At 45.5% G+C, this 19712-nt stretch overlaps 1 protein-coding gene across 13 annotated transcripts in view; it reads right to left on the reverse strand.

The window, feature by feature from the left end:
- Positions 1-257: 257 nt before the first annotated feature.
- LOC118509155 (tyrosine-protein kinase Btk29A) overlaps positions 258-19712 on the reverse strand; it is a 70145-nt gene continuing 50690 nt past the window's right edge. For 12 of the 13 annotated variants that reach the window (XM_036049393.1, XM_036049387.1, XM_036049390.1 and 9 more), the window contains 10 exons: positions 7925-8343; positions 5631-5759; positions 4700-4780; positions 4372-4631; positions 4097-4290; positions 3858-4029; positions 3614-3782; positions 3305-3542; positions 3098-3231; positions 536-3029 (listed from right to left, as the gene is read on the reverse strand). In XM_036049393.1, coding sequence (XP_035905286.1) covers positions 2931-3029; positions 3098-3231; positions 3305-3542; positions 3614-3782; positions 3858-4029; positions 4097-4290; positions 4372-4631; positions 4700-4780; positions 5631-5759; positions 7925-8343 — 1895 coding nt within the window. In that variant the 3' untranslated portion in view covers positions 536-2930. Of the gene's footprint in view, positions 3030-3097; positions 3232-3304; positions 3543-3613; positions 3783-3857; positions 4030-4096; positions 4291-4371; positions 4632-4699; positions 4781-5630; positions 5760-7924; positions 8344-19712 lie in introns of all 13 variants that reach the window. The other variant, XM_036049396.1, reaches the window with a different exon arrangement.

Consider the following 19712-nt stretch of genomic DNA (forward strand, 5'->3'; position numbering starts at 1 on the left):
GAAGGTTTCATTCGTTTCCTCCGGAATGAGTACAACGATGTAGCAAGTATCGTCTCGATTAAGGGATCCATGTCGCCGAGAGTTGGAACTTTCTACAAATGGGTAAACAATAAATCATACGAACAAGTACCCCGGTTCCCGCCCAGATGACCCACATCATACTCACTTGGTTAAAGTTCCGCTTGAATTGTTTCATAAATCTTATTAAATAGTGTGATTGTATCACTTCGATTCAAAATTCAAATAGCGCTTCCTCATTTCATTTCATACAAGACATTTTGCTGTTTGTTTATTTGTAGTGTAAAAAAAATCTGGATCGACATCTATCCAATAAGATTTCCATCGGTTTTCTTGCCCCGTTTACTGCTGCTGAACGCATTCTGGTCGCAGCGTGAATTCTTGTCACGCGAGCATCATCCATCCAGCACGACACTACTGACCGGCGGCGGTTCAGTCGAACGTTTTTTGTGTAACTTTCCTTTCACTATGCATTATTTAGCAATTAGATTAGCTTTTCCTTCCTTTTTTGATAGTATATATATAGTTATTCCACTGCATATGGTTTCGCTTATCTTAACTCTCCCAATATGTCGGTTGATGCTTGCTTGAGTTGAGTGTTTTCGGTTCCGGTGCGGAATGCGTGGTACGCACTGCTCGAAAAACGGAATAAAAACCAAACGATCTAATCGGCTAATCAGCTTGTTTAGCTTGTTCTTCACGTAAATTGTTTCTGCTTGTGTTGACCGCTGACATTTTGATATCTATGCTTACCTGTAGTTACTAGTATAATACCACCAGCTCTGTCGCTCGCACTCTATGTCCTGCCTCCTATCAGTTGTATTATTATTAACCTTCGTATCTCGATATTGCTATCATGCTAACAGCCCCTGCTAAACGGATGCGTGTGTGTGTGTTGTTTGTTTCCTTTTTTTGATTTCAAATCCATCTGTGGCGGACGTTCGAGTCCGCTGCTGCTACTACTACTACTGGTCGACATGTTGGACGTTGACTTGTGTTGTGGAATAACACATCCCAACAAAAAAAAAGGAAAATCGAATGGCATTTCCACGTTCCTCACGCTTGTTTTGATATTAACGATTTGCTTAGTAGGATGTAATAGGGGGTAATAGTTTGTAGTAGTTCATAGTAATAGTATTCGGTAGAAGCGGCTCCTCTGTCAGCTACGCCCCAAGGTTTACTAGCGCTGAGTTTCATCGGTATCATTTGTATCATCCAATATCCGGGCTATGAATCCGGGCGATCGGGATTTGCGGGTTATGATTAAATAATACCGAGACAAATAATTCTATCTATAGGGAGGGGGGATAGTAGTACACGCTACGGGACGTATTTCCATCGCTACACCTGAATTATCAACCGTTTTGCTTGTACAGCGTTATTATGAGGAAGCTACAATTCACTAAACGGTTGAGGTTTGAGATATACAGGGGTTTTGATGCGTATAGAGGGAATATTGCATTCATTATGGGGAAGGTTTCTGCTGCTTAGGAGAAATTGGCAATCATATAGGGGAATCTGATGGACCGTACCGAAGTTCAAATCCCATCAGCTATGCGGTATCAACAAATTCTTGGAAGCCAAAAACGGCATGCCTGACGAGGGAGGTCGTTAGGCCAAAAAAGAAGAAGAAAATCTGATTGTTGCCAGCTCGCAACAACCTCCGTGAAATTGCAAAACAAAAATCCACTATACGGTTGAAGCTTTCCCCATACTGGATGAGGAGTTTCCCTTTATATGCACCAAAAAGCCTGTATGGACAGCGGACAGATGCCCTTTTACATTAACTAATATAAAAGAAGAAGAAAAAACTAATTCCACTTTTACAACCTATATACACACACAGAAATAGACAAAAGAAGGACGCAATATTCATATCCTTCACGGTGAGATGAAATTGAGAACCAAAAACACAACGAACTGCTAGCGGAGCGAGAGAAAACAAAAAATGGGAACCCGGGTAAATATAATCTTAAATATCACTTAAACACTTTCCTACAATGTTCCCATCAGGCAGCAGCTGCTTTGGCCGGCTGCAGTTTTGCGTTAGTTGAATAATCTAGCTCTCTAGCAGTTTGATTTCGCTTTTTTCCGTCGTTCCACGTGTTCCATGGAAGGTATGTAGAAGAACTGGTATGTTACGATAGATTGGGAGTTTTGTTTTTGTTTCCTTTTGTGTATGTTTGTTTTGTTAATATGCCTGCATAATCTAATACCACAACGTACTTTTTGGAATACTCGCACTCGTGATGTTCTGGCGTTGCTTCTTTTGTCCACCAAGGACTTCGATATCACTCGCGATATTCCGACCAAATGCACTCCATTTTCATGTGTATTTTTATAGATAGGTATATCAGTAGATTTTACGATATAACGAATAGTTATGTATGAAGGTGTTGCCCTCTGCATAGGAAGCAAGTATTCGCGCAACTCGGATTTATTGTGTTCCACTTCCTACTAAGCCTAGCTCTTAGCTCGTCCCTCGTTCACTCAGTCAGTTTTAATGCTTCCGATCAACGTTTGCGTCGCCCATGGGAAAGAAGAGAACCACACGATGCCTTCACCTGGTACACACACACATACATACATACGTACACACGCACACGGAACCCAAACGTATACTAGAACATATAAATCTGGCACTCGCTCGCACGTGTTCAGGTTCAATTCCTTTGCCAACGCACAAAAAAACCCCTGGTTGCGTAAACCGTTCTGATTACTAAATTACCTCGGCTAGAGATTTTTTTACATTTACAAAAAGATACTCAAATAATCGAAATGAAAGATTAAAGAAGAGATTAACACTTGCCACATCGCCTTAATGCAGTCATCGATTCGGACAGTTTCGAGCTGGGAGAGCTTATCAAACTTAGCCTAACAAAAACTTCTCGGACACTCGGCTCAAGGACACTCTAGTCGGTGAGTCCCTGGGCGACGGCAGCGAGCTGATCCTTCAGTATTCGGAATCCGGGACGATCCTCGGGCCCGTGGGACCAGCACTTTTTCATGACCTGAGGATGGACAACAGGACGCCATTAGAGGCCATTTACAGTGAAGCGCACGTGGGGGCATTACTTACATCATAAATTTCCTTTGCGCAAGCTTTGGGCTTCTCCAGTATGATGCCGCGCTGGACGCGTTCGACGACTTCGGTATTTTTTAGGCGACCGTACGGCATCTTGCCACACGTGAACACTTCCCACATCAGCACACCTGCGGAGGAGATCGGAAAGGTTGTTAAGCACTTTAGAGGACACAACAAAAAACCCCCTCTTCTGGAGCTTACCGTATGCCCAAACATCACTCTTGGAGGAGAATCGCGTGTAGTTAAGCACCTCCGGCGGGGCCCATTTGATGGGGAACTTGGTACCACCGGAGCTGGTGTACTGATCGTCGAGCACATACCGCGCCAGCCCAAAGTCTGCCACCTTGACGGTGTTTTCCGAACCAACCAAACAGTTGCGTGCGGCCAAATCGCGATGGATGTAGTTGTGACGCTCGAGATAGGACATACCCTTGCAAACCTGCCGATGGAGATGGGGAAACGTTAGTTGAAAGTCCTTCCATTAAGGATACCGCTAGGATGCTATCTTACCTGTATACACATATCCAGCAAAAGTCCCATGTTGCCGATCAACGATTGCTCGTGCCTTCGTAGGTAATTTAGCAGAGATCCGTGCTTCATGTACTCGGTGATGATGTAGATGGGCCGATGCTTCGAGCAAACACCGTACAACTGCACCAGATTGGGATGTTGGAGTTTACTGCAATAGGGGCAACGAGACATTAGTTTATTAAATATATTCTACAATATGTTTCTAAAGTCAAAGATTACGTACGTCATAACTTTAGCTTCCTCAATGAAATCATCCTCGGACATGGTGCCAACCTTCATCATCTTCACCGCCGTATCGATGGATCCGCGCCACTTTGCACGCCGTACCACACCGAACTGGCCCGAACCGAGCTCCTCCAGGATCATCAATTCCGAGGGATGAATTTCCCATTTGTCTGTAGGAATAGGAATGTCCAAAATGAGTCGTTGGACACTTCTCCAACGGAAATTTGAACCACTCACCATGAGATAAACCAGCCGTCGGTGGCACTGGACGATCGCACGGTGACGTCTTAAGGCGACAGGCAAGCCCACCGGAGTTATGGCGATGGTAGTTTATCAGATCCGGAATCGTTTCACAGCAGTGCTTTTCGGACAGGTAAAACTCACTGCGAGCATTCTGTTTGATATGGTAATGCTTCACGTGCGATTGTGGTCTGTCGATGTTTTTGGAAGCAGGAAAGACGGGCTCTATTAGAATCCTGATGATCAGTCTTCGATAGGATAGATCTACTTACACTTTGGTATGTAGCGATAGTGTGTAGAGACCCTTGGTGGACGATTTGCGAACCACGAAGCAGCCTTCCTTGTCGTTCTGCTTGAGTAGTGATTCGGCACGCTGCCGGGACATGTCGCCCACGTACCAGTCGTACTTTTGCAGTCCGAGCAGCTCCTTCTCCTTGACGTAGTTGCTCGGAATGTAGCCGATCGTGCCATGCTGATCCTTTACCTTCCACCAGTGCTCCTGTGAGTCGTCGATCACCTCATATTCGGCATTCTGAGAATATCGCAGCAAGAGAGAGAGAATTAAAATTTGGACTTGCTTTCAAAATGGGGAGAATTCACCTTTTCGAGGGAAAGGTCACCACTTTCGATTGCCTTGAAGGGGTAGAGCGCAACGACGATCTTCACCCGTGGTGATACATCCTGTTGAGAGGGAGAGAGTCCAAAATTAAGAAAAGATCGCTAATAAAAAAAAACGAGTGGAACTTCATAAGCCTTTTCATATTAATTGCACTAAGTAGAGTATCCGGTTGCGTTAAAAGTCAAGCGATGCGAATTATTTCAAATCAACCCCTATGGGAGTGTGGAAGAAGCGCATAAAACAGCGACGAAGAGCGAGATTTTCTTGAAAGTGCAGTCTCACACAGCTCCGCCACAGGAAATTGCAAATAACGAACGATTAATTAGGAGGCAGGAGGTTGCCTTTTTGTGTGTGTGTGTGTGTGTTCGAGTTGCACAATCTTACTCATGCATCTCGGCAAAAAACTGCATCCACAAAATGCCAAAAGGACAACCGAATTAAAGAAATGAGGAGGCGCATTAGCCGAGTCGCTACAATGCACCGTCGGACACGCGTGACGTTCAACGGTCGGATCATGATGATGATGATGATGACAGCCGCACCTCGCTAGATCTGGACAGCTTTTGCGACCCGCCACGGCCCGAACCGGCGTGAGAATCTTCTCAGCAAAACTCCATCGGTCCTCGTTCCAGACAATCGATTTGAATGAATATTTTATATTTCGGTAATCTCTAACGCCTTCGCCCTCTTTCGCTGACTAAGTTGCCGGCCTGATCGTGGTGATAACCCCACACCGGGTACAGCAATATTATTAACGATGAGAAACTTTGTGCTTTGAACTGCGAACAGAAGGGCGTGTCTGGACCATCCTCGCGTGTTGGAGGACATTGAATTCCTCAAAAGTATTCATACTCCGCGTTAGCTCGCGTGAATCAGCGTGAAATGGAAACCGGAAACGGACGGACGACTTACCTTTGCCTTTGTGTTCGGTGTTCCAGGCGTTACCGTTGGACCACCGGGCATATTTAAATCCCCTCCGCCGTTCACGTGCAAACCAACACCGTTGAGGGACGCCGTTTTAAAGGAATTCACAGTCGGAGACTGGGGCGAGAAGAACAAGAACAGAGGAAGCATATGTTAGTGTGGAAACATAAGAATTCCCATTTTCGAAGACCCCGTGATTATAAACTACAGAAGCACAGTCAACACACCAACTTTTTTCCCACTGGAATCACCCAAAACCCATTATTTTGTCACTGGATCTGGTCTATTCGAGCCCTGTCATCTTGGTAGACGCATTCGTGCAAGTCACACTGACGTTGAGGACCTCGGCGTCCGATTTCTCGAGCAAGCGAGTTCATAATTGTTACGAAGATGGTACAGAAATTTGGATACACGTTTCTCTTTTTCTCTCCATTTCAATGCCCCATAATTCGCTGCTAATGGACGCAACGGTCCGCATCTGCCCGGTTCAATTCCAGCATTCATTTCGTCCCAAAACATCCAACAGCTTACTAATTGAAATGGAAGCTCGATCGATCATGAAAACCCGTAACGAAAATTTATCGTAAAATTATGCTTCGAGCGATCAAATTGATGGCTTTTAATTCGATTTCGAAGGAAAATGGTTTTCACCCCAATTGGCACACAACAAACTATTAAAATGAACACTTCAAAAATTCATAACTGATGTAATTTTGAATAATAATATTCATTCCTTCTTCCCATCCGAAGGACGATATCATTAGAATAAAGAGGAATAATTGAGCGTTTTACGACTTAGGGTATTAGGCTTCTCGCTCCACAACTGGAATGTGTTCCGATCGCTTGTACGGGGAATGGGAAACTCAATCCTTCAACCAAACCCGTACCACCGAATTAGCGCTTGCCATTAAACGATCCAACCAAACAGGGCAAAAGAAACAGAAACATAATTTCAAGCGAGTCGTGGTGGTTCGGGTTGCATCGATGCGTGCGATAAAACCATAAGTCATTCTACCAAATTTCCAAAACCGATTCCCCAACCAAAAAAAAAACCCCTCCTGACTCGAAAGCGTCGCGACAAAATGACGGTAAGCGACCGGCAGCGAAAACAGCATTAAAAAAAGGGGCACACTAATAAAATCGTGAGAAAAAAACACGGTCTTCCCCTACAGAGTTCTTGTGCTCGATCGCAAGCACACCAGCGCTCGCACGGGTGTCTTCTTCGGTGCAAAGTGAAGGAAGAACGAAAAGACGCTCGCATTTAACGAATTTAATAACACAAAACCCCGAATAACACAATTCGTACGTTCTGTATGTCTGTCTGCTGTTGTTGCTGGACGCGAGGGTTTGTTGTTCTTGGTTGATTTTTATTGTCTGTCCATGTTTTGGTTTAATTTGTGAGCAGGAAAAGGAGGATCGTTGCCAGTTTCGGCACAAATCAGTATCACCGGTTTGATGGCTCGTGATGATGCACGATGAGGTTGCCAGCCACAAAGCGGACAATAATTCGGGTGCGACCACTCCCTTGGCAATGTCCGGCTCGGGAAATTAGTGCGGGCCGAGATGCGTGGAAAATCCATCCCGCGTGAGCAGCAATTTGTAGTAGCGGTAAAGATCGGCGAAGATTGACGAAGAGAAAAGATAACGATCAGACAAAGAATCATGGTGCCCTATTGCTAAAATCGATTGTTTGAGTTAAGTTCTCTCAAGGGATGTCTGACTTAGGAGTCCGAGAGCTCAGAGACCTTGAAGCTCTTACCAAAACTTTTACCAAGATACTAAATGAATTGTGGACGGCTAATGTCGAGGACTTCTTGAGAATGTTAACTACAATTAAATTTTAACTCCGCACTGAAATGATTGCCTAGACAGCAAATGTTACCAAGGATAAATGGCACAAAAATGCTGAAGATCTCCAAGGTCACCCTCTCTAACACGAAGTCATGATACTGATCTCTTCTTCATCTCTCCTTTTCACACGGTCCATATTAGAGAGTCTTCCGTTCGAGTATGGCAATATCCCTAAATATTCGCCATATTGCGGATACAAAGAGATGTAGACCGATCACGGTCACGAGAACGATCGCTCTTCCGGTGCGTTATTAGACCGATTCCCAGCCCAAAAAGGGACGGAGATGAGCACACCGAACCGATCGGTCCTCCGTTTTGTGTGATCCTCATCAAATGATCCCCTTTTGCTTTGCCCAGAACGAACTTTAGCTGCGCTTCGGTTAAGTATCCCCGATGCGATGTCCTGAGGGCTTCTTTCGCCGTCCCCGTACCTGTGGCTGTGCGACGAAGGTGGGCGTTATGTTGCCTAAGCTGCTCGAGCTGCTGTTAAGGTGATGGGATGACTGTTGCGATGTTTGCTGTTGCAGTTGGGGCGGCTGTTGCTGGAGGGCCGCCTGTAGGGCGGCCTGCTGCTGTTGCTGCTGAAGGTGCACTTGCTGCTGCTGGGCAGGATGCTGCAGCGAGGGCGAATGGGACTGGGAATGCTGCTGCTGCTGCTGCTGCGGTTGGGAGTGTTGCTGTGTGGACTGTGGTACGGCCTGGAGCACCGGCACCGTACCGGAGTGATGTTGCAGTTGCTGCTGCTGGGGATGGACCTGCGATTGCTGCTGTTGCGGTAACGGCAGGTGACCGTTCGGTACGTTGGGGCTGGTACTTCGGGTAGAATTTTGGGCAGGAGAGCTTCCAGTACCTAAAACGAAAAGGTTTAAGAGAAAACAGCAAATCAGTCTCTGTTATTGTGGGTTGGTGTGCGATACATTTAATCGCAGGGAGAATTTCTTGAACACAAATCGGCCACATAATTGCTCGCCTACCGATGCGGATCATCAGCAAATTTCTCGACCGATTTTTTTTTATGGGCGCAAAATGAAAGGATGCACACAAAAATGTGCCCTCGAGGCTACGCACGACTCTCCCGTGCACCGATTAATAGGAACTCCTCCGGGATGGTAAAAGAGGTGGAATGTTTTAAGTGGCACCTTCCGTAAAGGATTCGCACAGCAGCACCTCTCTCGTATCATAATTCACGATTAGGAAAAAAGGCGATTTCCTGTCTTCTACTTGTGCCATTCAAGGCATGCGAGTTCATTCATCGTTTCTTCGCAACTTTAAGGCGCAAAAGGTCCGTTGGATCGTCCGTCCCAAAGGGACGAAGAACACCACGCAAAGAGAAATGCTTTTAATGCCCGGAGGCAACAGTTATTGCGTGCACTCGTAAGAGGGAAATGCAGAAGGAGGCTCAGGTGGAGGTTCTTTGTTCAGCAACGTCGCCACAAATCTGGTACGCTGGTGGAATGGCTGGAAAGGATTTTTCATTCAGAATTTTATTGCACCACACGAAGTCTTAGTTGACGTGGTCCATACCGTGGGAAGGAAAGGGCGTGGCACGTTACGCTTCTTGAAGCGTTCAATGCGAGTTTAGACGCACCAACGGAACCGGGAGAACCGTCCACGGATGCGTAATTGCGTGTGGAATGTTTACATCGAACATGGGACGGTGTTTCCCCACGTCTCTTTCTCTTGGCAGGTGTGATTGATCACCCACCAGAGAGGCGCAGGTTTCAGGCAGAAACTCTTGGAGGAGTAGGATGAGTCACCACGCACACCCGAATGCAATTGCCGTAAAGTGCAAATAACGGATCGTAGATGCCTCGGGACAAAATCACCCTTTGTGCGTCAACTCTTCGAACGCTTCACCAAGCTCCGGGAAATGCCAGTGAAATTGCATAGTTTTTAAAATAATTGTTCATACATCTCCCGGTATCCAGCCCGGGAGAGAGAGAGTACGGGAAATGGCACGCAATGTACACTCCAACCGAAGCATCATCTGCTTCAACCAACCAGCCGCCGCCTGCGGCCAGTTGTTTTGGTCGGCCGGCAATTAAGATCTAATTTATTATCCGCGGGCTACTAATGTCAGACGGTTGCCTGGTGCGCGTGGGAATTTTTCTTGGACGAAGCACCGAAACCAAGCCACATAGAACAATGTGAGGCGTTAGGGTAGCACGCGCTAAGAACTGTGATCTATTTTTGCGTGATGGATATTTCATAAACACCTCAGGAGTGATAAAATAAAGCGGGGCGTTGTTTATCGTTGACCGTTTTGGAGGTAAGATTGCATTATAAATTTTGTCATATCTCATCTGGAACTTGAGTATTGAAGCTGTTCCAGTTCTAGAGCAATAAAAATTTAAATTACCGTAACAGCTTCGGACAAAACAATTGCCTAGAAGGAGCTGGAAGGAAAGTTGGAAAGTGTCCGTATGTGTCCAACCTTCGTCAAAGGCGTAGGTTAAGCAACGTAACAATGCTTGAGGCTTAAGTATACCCCTCCAAGCTAGAACCGCAATTGGGACCATTCAACCATGCATCTCCTTTCGAAAGGTTTCAACCAAATCGAACACACCCCTAATGCACTACAGGTGAGTGCGCAACCTTTTGCTACACATCCGCTGCCAGTGTGTGTGTGTGTGTCACGTTGATGACCGGATATGTCAAATGGTTTCGCAGTGGAATGACTTCTATTTTCTATTTTCACCGAAGAACTTCATTGCCTTCGAAACGACGCCGTGTGATTGCAGAGTCCCCCACGCGCACGCGCAGCAATGCACCAGCAGCATGGGACGGCATCCGTGAGGTTCGATGCTATGAATGAGCAATTTCGTGTTTCCTGCAAAATAGAAGCCACGCGCGGCATAATCGACGCAACCAGCGTGCGCATCGTAAATCGACCGTTGCTTCCGGTCGGAAATCGGTGGTGCTGGCTGACTGGAGAGTTCTTAAAGAGTGTAAGCGTATTCTTTCATTATGGACTGCAGTCAGGAATGATTTGTTTTCAGTCGTTTGAACAATCTTGAAACTGAAACTAGCGATCGTTTCCAATGTGGAGTAGGATTTTAAAGAAATTCTACTTTAGAATCCATATCTTCAGCTAGATATCTTCAGAATAGTCCTCAATGTACAGAGAAGAATGCGTGCACTAAGGAGGATAACATTCTCGATATCCTCTACGAGAACCTTAGGATAAAAGATCTTATCTCAGAATATCTATTCTGATCGCGATACTAAACAAAGACAAGGATCTTCTAACTGGTAAAGAACCTGAAGAGAGGAGATAATTCAAGAGATTTATTTATTTTTTCTGGCACTTTAACTTCAGGAAGGCTTGAGCAACAATTTTTGATGTCCATCACTTCCTCATAGCTGACATCATTAGACTATCCTTCGAATATCATCACCTCAAAGATTTGCTTGCAGACCACAAAACTAGTATCATATCTTCCTGAAATGCTTCTTGAGATGCTCCTAAACGATCAAGGACCAGATGCCTTCATAGGTCACCTATCTTGAGCTCTACTGGATTAAGCGATCCTCACTTTAACCCCTAACACTATCTTAACATCACTTATAATTTAAAATCTTTACACCATCAATTTAATCCCCCACTTTAAACTACTACCAACAAATGCCAGACACAGCGCACCCCACTCATTGCATCTTCATTTGTACCCCAACAAAAAACCCCGTACATCAGACGTCGCATCTTCCCATCCCCAACAGGTGACGGTAGACAAAATTGGTTTTAATTGTTTTTTGATTGCATCTCGTACCTCGCGAGTCGCGATAATAAATACGGACCCCGGGAGCTGTGAAAATCTTCCATCAAACCCCCCCAAACGAACAAAACAACTAAAAAAGAGTGTTCCATCGCGATCGCGGAATGCTCACGGGACTAGAACGCAACAAAGGTGACCGCACAAATATGCGAGAACGCAGCCATCACACGCCGAAGAAAAAAAACCCGCACACAAAACTGGAATAAAATAAACAAAACTAAAATTATCGTCTCGCTGGAAGCGGCAGCAGCGACCGAGACAGACAGACATGATCGAGGATCGCGAGTTAGGATGTTTTTCTTTTCTTACGTTGCTGCTTCTTCTATCTGTTATGTTTTGTAGATGTGGAGGAACGGTTTTCTGACTGTCGGTCGAGAGCGATTCGAGGCAGACGCGGCTCTCGGACTTGAAGACAGAATGGTAATTAAGCTATTGATGGCCGGAAACTACTATCGCGATGGTTTGATCTTCAAAATTCATTTGTTTCTAATAACGCAACGAAGCGAAGAAATGAATTTTCGGAACGGAATGCCTCTCTCTCTCAAAATGCCGGTAGTTTTGATGAAAGGTTTCTAGAATGGCGAAGAATATACATGCGAAGAAAAACAAAAGTCCAACTCCCCGCAAGAAAACGTCCAATTTGGCGGAGTCGCTGAGAAGGCAAGGTCCACCCGCGAGAGTAGAAGTTTTTGGGAGCACGATTAGATATGCAACCCCGTTTTATGGCCGTGTCATCACCGAAGGGTCACAACAACAACAAAAAAGGGTAGAAAATGAAGCAATTCAGGTGCGCCGCCGCTGCAAGGGGATGCGTGACCTCTCTGCGAAGAGTTCTTCAAAGCCTCTTAGGGGGCAGATAATTCGAACAACATTCCATTTAATACGTTGTTTTGGGTATTATATTTTTTCGTTGTTAACAAAACAGTTCACATGGTCGTTCTGATGCTTCCTAATGGATATCCTACTCATGGAACCAGGCCCCGTTCCAGGTGAGTGCACCGGTTTAAGGGTGTGTTCCGTTTTTTACATGTATTAAAATTTTCCTACAGGAGCCTTAAAATGCACTTAAGAAACTCCACACATCCATGACCGACAAGCTTTTTCTTTAATGCGTTCCCGGGCGCTCAAGGAGATCGGTAGTCCGCACTAGTCGTCTTTGGACGAGGTGTCCAATTTAGCTGCCCAAGGGGGAATTGCAAAGGGAGCTCATCCGTTCTGCTTTACTTAAGCAACAGAAGAATAGATTGCAAATTTGTCACAGCCCACAGCAGAACAGAAACATTGCATAATGGTACGGAATTAAGTGGACCCTTTCAAACCCACGACTTTCAAACCGGGGCTGGGCCACGAGAGCGTAAGGTGTGAACATTCTGCTTTCACACGGCGGTAAACGAAGCGCGGAAAAGCATTACTTGTGTCAGTCGCGTCGTAAAATCAACTCGAAAGTTCATGTGAACCCTTCGAGAGCAACAGTCTATAGCTTGAGTGAGATTAAAGCATAACTCCAGTAAAAGATCCAGCGCAGATTGAAGATTTGAATTTGTTTCATAATTAAAATTCATACCCAACTGGGCAGCGACTGAGCGGTAAAGTAATGGTTGGCTGCGAGACGTTAAAAGTTCTTGAATTTCAACAAAGAACGGGCAGATAACGCTGACCATGTCTGGCCACTAAAATCTAGTGAAAAATTAAATGTACACCGATAATTAACCGCCCTGGTGAAAGGGAAGTTAAGCAGAGCTAGAAAGAGCGAGAGACCCTTTATTTTTCGAAAGACAAAACGTCGCAACGACGTCAGCCGACGGTGGTAATTGGATGTCTGTTTCGGTTTCGGACGAGAAAGTTAACTCCGAGAGGTGTTATCCTTGGGCAAGTGGCCCGCGAAGGCTTGGCTTTGGGGAACATAATCACGCACAACCTCGATAACTGCGACAACGTTCACAGAAAAAGCCAGGGCCATTGTGACATATGGAGCAGCTCTCCGAAGCCACACATTCATCATCAGAAGATCCTGTTTGGGGCGGTTGCTGCACCGGCGAAACCTGTTACGAGACACAAAATGGCAGAGGGCGCAATCAGCTCGCACCAGTTCCCACTTTATTGCAGGAGGTTAACCTTATCCGGGGCCATATAAATTGCTAATCCGCCTCTGCAGTGTGGAGCAATTTCTGGAGAGGACATCACTTGCGGAAAGATTGGATTGAAACGTCTGCTGCTACCGGTGTGTGTGTGTACCGACCGGATCAAGGTGATCATATAGACACTCGGCACAAGAGCGGGTGCGCGCTTTTAAACCTTCGGCAATCTAATAGGTAGCTGTAGCTTGCGTATAAGTTTTCGGCCGGTGACTTCAGGGACACGTCAGAATGACACTCATAATTATGCGTTACGTGTATGTGTGCTTGCAAGATGCACAACCTTCGCCGTCGGTGCTATACATTCTAATTTAATACCATGACGCAAGTGACTACACCACAGTATGTTAACCGAAAGCTCACGCTGGCACACCAAATGTAAGAATAAAGAAACCAACAAAAAAAAACTACCGACGCCACTGCCGCAAAGCCTGATCCGGTCGGTGGTGGATTTGGTACGTTCTCGCCTGCTGAAGACGCTTGATCGGTAGTCACTGTGTAGGCTACACATTTATTGCCCCTTAATTGGGATCAGCGTTTTTTTTTTTACGATCGTTTTCGTCGTGATTCTTCACCCAGTTCAAGTCCGCTAGCATCAGCATCTGTTGGTGGTGCTAACGAGTTATGTCTTCTTTGGTGATGATTTCCAGTAAGACATCCCCTTTCTTTAGACCTCACAGGGTCGCTCAGTTGTGTGGTGAGAGTAGCAAGTGACGCAACCTGTCATTTTTGTGTCAGTTTTTTATGGATTTTTTACTAAGACTGTTTCAAGTATTTAATAGTGTACTAAGATTCAGGAATTCATATGGTAAGATAAAGGAAAAAAAATCAATAACATGTCGATTAATTTTAAACGTCAAATTGTATTCGAGAAGTGTCAAATTTTTATTTTGATGCTTCAAGATGCTCTCAAGGTTCAACTTTTTGCCAGATTTTTGTTCTAAGAAAAGCTGTCAAAATCTGACAGGTCAATTGTTTATAATTGATTAAAAATACTCAGTTTGACAGATCGAAAGTAGAAATTTAAAGCCACAAAATTGAAATTCATATTCACCGAAATGAAATGTCAACTGTCAACGGTCAATAATAGTAACAATATTTTGTATATGAGCCATTCAAAACCAGTTCTGACATTCGCTCTACAAATCAATCTGATCCACTCAAACAAAAGCGCTCAATCATTAAATTCATTCACCGTACACTCATTTGCATCCGTTATATCACAGCTTGGTTAACGTTTTACAACTTCCAAACCAGTAAAAATTAAACCCACCGTGTGTTATCGATTGTGCCGATGCCCGAAAAACCATATGCTAATAAAACTGAAAGATCAAAGGTAAAAACCACACACACACAAACACACATCATCACCACCTGTGCTTTGGCTGGAACTATATGTTTTTTTCCTAACCAGCCCGTATCGAAATGTCAAACGAGCACGAACTTTCCCAAAGCCCGGTTCAGTTCTTCCAGGAACGGTGGAACCATGGCGTACACCAACAAAAATTAACTGACCGTAATAAAATCGAAAACTATGAAGAAAATGGTTGCCTCTAATAAGGCAACACAAATGGCACACAAAACAACTTTCCTACCAATCCTCGGCGGGCTACTGTAAACAAACCGACGACTCCACTTTACGATTATGCGTGATAATCATACAGCCGGTCGAGAGTGAGAGAAGCAGGAGGAAAAAACCCGGTGGCCCTCGTAAAGAAACCCGAAGGGCATATATATCTTATGGTGGCTGAGGGGTGAGAAACACCCAAAACTTTACACTCCAGCCACCATCGCCGCCACCAATCGTCATCGTCGTGAGCAATGGATAAGCGAGTGAAAAGAAAATCCTTTCCAAGGAAAAGAGGCTGTAATCCGCTTAGCCACGGCTTAAACTACAGCACGGTGAGCCCTACTTTCAGGTAGGTGTTAGACATTTACCAGTAGTGTGCCGCCATGACCGCTTCCACCCGTAAAGGGGGTGGAAGGCTTACTAACGGCACATACACGCACCCATATTCCTTGTGAGGCGTCGGTGTTCGGCAAATAAACCGCCGGCCCCTTGGACACACCGCGAGCGTCTTTTACAACCGTGGGAATGCAACAAACGCAATGAAGATGCGCCCACGGTGAAGCGATTGGGTGGAATGATTTATCATCCTCGTGCGCTTTTGTGGCGAACAATCGTTAAAGCTTAGTAAATTGATGATTTACAGAATGTTCTACCGTTAGAGAGGCAGGAAAAAATTGGACAACCGAGCTCAAGCGAGCAAATAAACTTCAAATGTTGTTACAAAAACCTGGGAAAATATTTCTTTCCATTTTTTGAATGATATAATGTTTATGTAAATTGCTATACATTCTTCACTTCTAATTTTTAGTAAAACAGCACATTAAGCTTTTAATAAATTCAATTCACAGCGATGAAGTTGCGTGACGTCTCTTGTGGGCTTTTTTTTGCACCTGGTGCCAAACCCTATTACACAAAACATATTAATATTGCCATATTGCCAAACTGGACGGTAGGTCGGTTGGAGGTCACCGCAAACCTAGCAGCACCTACCTACCGAAGTCACCGGGCGCGAATTTTCCATCCAAACTAATTTCATTCAATGTAAATGAAAACCGGCAAGCCCTCGAGCGAAACGGTACGAAACACTTGGCAGGCTTTGGCAACCTGTCTCTCTCTCTCTCTGTTCAAGCGCTTGTGGCGTGCTTCTTTAGCATTAACTTTAACAGCCACCACATTTGAAGGTCTTGCGTACAGAGATATCGCCACCACTACTACTGCTGCTGCCACTACTAAGCACCTCATAATGACACTAAGCCACACGTTGTACCGTGCGGCCAACGGCTGAATTTGGAATCTTAATAAATCATCATAAAACACTCGAAACTCATTAAACAGTATCAACACCGCGCGTCTTCTAAATGCACAAAGAAACGTGCCGGACGCGGTAGCACAACGGACAAGTGCAGCCAGCAGCTCCACCACTCGGTGTCTCGCGCCTTTTATTTTACGACCCTGATTTAAAAGTTTTGCTGCCGATGGCGAAACGGATATCGAGGACCTGTGAAGGGCCCACGTTTCGTTGGGCATGGTAAGAGTGAGAACTTTCGCAAACATTGCCGCACCACGTGTGCAGTACGCTTGGTGCGAGTCTTGCACGGGGAATGTCCTCCTGAGGCACGCCTCGAGACACAGCTTCACTGCAACGCACTATCACAACGTAATCATGCGATCCGGTGTACGCTGTCTGGACCGATCGGGTAATCCAACCGGTTTAAATGAGTGCGCAATCCGGCATAAGGGTCGCCGGCGCATCGGGTTTCCAAGCGGTATGCGAAAGGTGAGCCTAAAATCGTGAACGTTACATCACGCAGTTTCATTTAACGTCATTGTTGACTTGTTTTTTTTTTAACGTTTTGGGGCGTAAAAAGATTGTATGCAAATTTTTGACCTCATAGTAGACGATCTTGTGATATTCCCACCAAAAATTGCATCTGGATTTTTTGGTAAACTGTTGACTTGTAGAAGACGTTGATGCTGATACCCATAAGCGATAGGAAATCCTCGGATTTGTCAGAGATAAACTGAGAAAATCAGAGCATTATGTGGAGTGTTCTACAGTGATCCCAGTTTAATCATTTTCTACGGAGATACTTCGATACTCCAGATCAATCGATGCCTCTGGAACAAAACTCAGACATTTTGGACCAATCTATGACACCAGAAAACTCGAAGATTCCTCTGAAGTCAATAGAGTGATCTGAAGGGCCAGCCTCACGCTATGAGCCCTGATCGAGCAATATTTTTGGAAATGATCTGGACTCAACTCGGATAATTCGATTGAGGTCTCATATAAGCATCAGTCTTTCAGTGCTCTATTGCATAGAAAGTCCTCCCAACAAGGTCACCTTCATAGTTCAAGTTTCATCATAATCCTTCTGGAAGAAAGTAACACACCACGCGTGTGATGTTAAATGTTACTGTTAACATCACACTCCACACCTGTACCTAGTAACAAGCCTCATTAAATATTTGCTATCGCAATTGATAAAAACAACCTATCCAACGACCATACATTCCCATATCGCCGTTGGACGCCTAGTACCGCTATTGCATTTTCATTCACATCCAAACCCCCAGCGGACACACCCGGAGGGCAGATGAGATGTACCAAAGCTGGCGGAAAGCCGCCGTGGGTATTCGATTTCAAACTGCGCTCGGGTGTGTTAAGGTGTTGTGATGGGTGAAAGTGAAAATTAAATGCCACAAACCCAGAGCGCTGTTTTGCGCGTTACACCCCCCCCCCCCTCCCCACCACGGTGAGGTTATGTGTATGCGTTCAATGATGCCGGTCATCGATGCTGGTTCACCTCCCACCCACCCATAGCGCCAACAGCAAACATCTCTCGCCGAGACTCCGAAGTATCCGCCCGACTACATGAATGAAGTCGGAAAAACAACGAACTCAAATTTCCTTCACAGGAAATTTCTCCCAACTGTTCCGATATGGTGGAGACGAAATCAATTGTTTTCTCTTCCCCGATCATTCAGCCGCAACCGTAGCCCTCGGTCTGTGTGCGCTCGCTGAACAAGTCGTGTTTGTTCGGAATCGTTGTAACATGAAATGAAAATTAACACAGCAAGACATAAAACAGCACTCGCCGCACGCGGTGTCTGGTGTTTTTGAGTGTAATTGATGCTAGAATTATAATGCGGGTGAGCGGGGAGCACGGAACGCACACCATTTGCCACAACCTAAACTTCGTATAACACTCCAATCCCTCTCCGCTCCCCTCCTCCCCGCAACGATTCCTTCCTTACCCACCTGAAAGCTGTCAGAATCGTTTAGCACACCGGGGCGGGCGTTGGCTTTTCTTCACGGTGTGGAATTAGATGCGGCTTGCGCAATTTATATGCACCGCTAAATGGATGTTGGAACGGCAGCTTCTGGCCCTGCCCAACCCATGATGCGGGTGGTAGTCCTCCTCGCCCACTAATTCCCACTCCTCATGAAGCTGCCAAGCTCCCACAGTTAAACGATGTCGCATTATCCTATTATTATTGTTGTCAGTCGCACCGGTCGCTCCCCCACTCTTCGGAACTGACGTTAAGTTAGGGCAAGCCGCCGCAAAGCCTGTCCGCAACTTGCTGCCATTTGTCTGGCCGCGAGCGGTTGTCACTGCTCATTAAACCAAATAGAATTAATTGTCCGGCCGTAATGTGTTCCATAAAAGATTGTCTCACCTGTTGCCGTTCGGTGACGTCTCGGCGATAATGCGAACCAACGTAGGCCACGGGACGCTTCGTTTGGAAAAATTGCCCTTTTGCAGTGACAATCTGCGAGCCAAATTAAGGCACTAACACATGTTTGGCTCAGAACACATGTCACCGAGTGCGCCAGTGTCGTCCGATCGAGGATCGAGGGCTGTGAGACAGGATACAGTGGTTCTGTCCTGCATCGCGACACTAATTGCACAGTCATCTCGAAGGTTTCAGGAAGTGTTTGCAAAGCGGATCATTAAAAGGATGGCGGTACACAGAAACGGAGATTATACACAACCCTGGGGCTATTACTAGCTGGGAACAGAACGTTTTTGCCTTGCGATTCTTTTGTTTGACAACTATTTCTTGGTCATTAGTGCCTCAGAAGGATTTTCTTTTCCGAGACTTTAGATTTGTTGATCTTTTTTTGACCTCAAGAAGATCCTCGTATTCCTCGTCATTTCATATCCAATCGAGTCATTATTTACGTCTATCGATAAAAATGTTTTCCCTTGCAGCTGCTAGCTATCCTCATCCTCCACAATAAATCTTCCATCGAAAACCCTTTCTCGGTGTCCTCCCACTCCCAATTGTAGCCCTTTTTTAAAAAGTATCAAACAACAACCGCTAACGAGACGTGATGGACAGAATCAATTAGGGTAAATTGCACTTCATTAGCTGAGGGCATAAGTAGAGGATCAGCTCACTCGGGCCCCGCGCAGAAGATTGATTTACCTTACCGACGCGGCCGTGCCTCAAAAACTAGCAATCGAACGGAAAGTGAAACAACCGAGATCAACAAGCAGCCATCGAAAATGCTAGAGCCGCACGCCGAAAGGAGACACGCTCGAGCATAACAAATGTGGTGGACGTTGATGAAATTGCTGGATACACAAAAACAAAGGTTACCAACAGGGTACACTACACTACGCCAATCTTCTTCCACGCCATGCCGAGCCTCTAGCAGTTTTAGAGCTGCAGCTCTTAATTTCTCTGCGCCTGAAAGTGAACCGCTCATCGGGTACGATCTCATGACCCT

Source organism: Anopheles stephensi, chromosome 3 (assembly GCF_013141755.1).
Source record: "Anopheles stephensi strain Indian chromosome 3, UCI_ANSTEP_V1.0, whole genome shotgun sequence".
Classification (NCBI taxonomy): domain Eukaryota; kingdom Metazoa; phylum Arthropoda; class Insecta; order Diptera; family Culicidae; genus Anopheles; species Anopheles stephensi.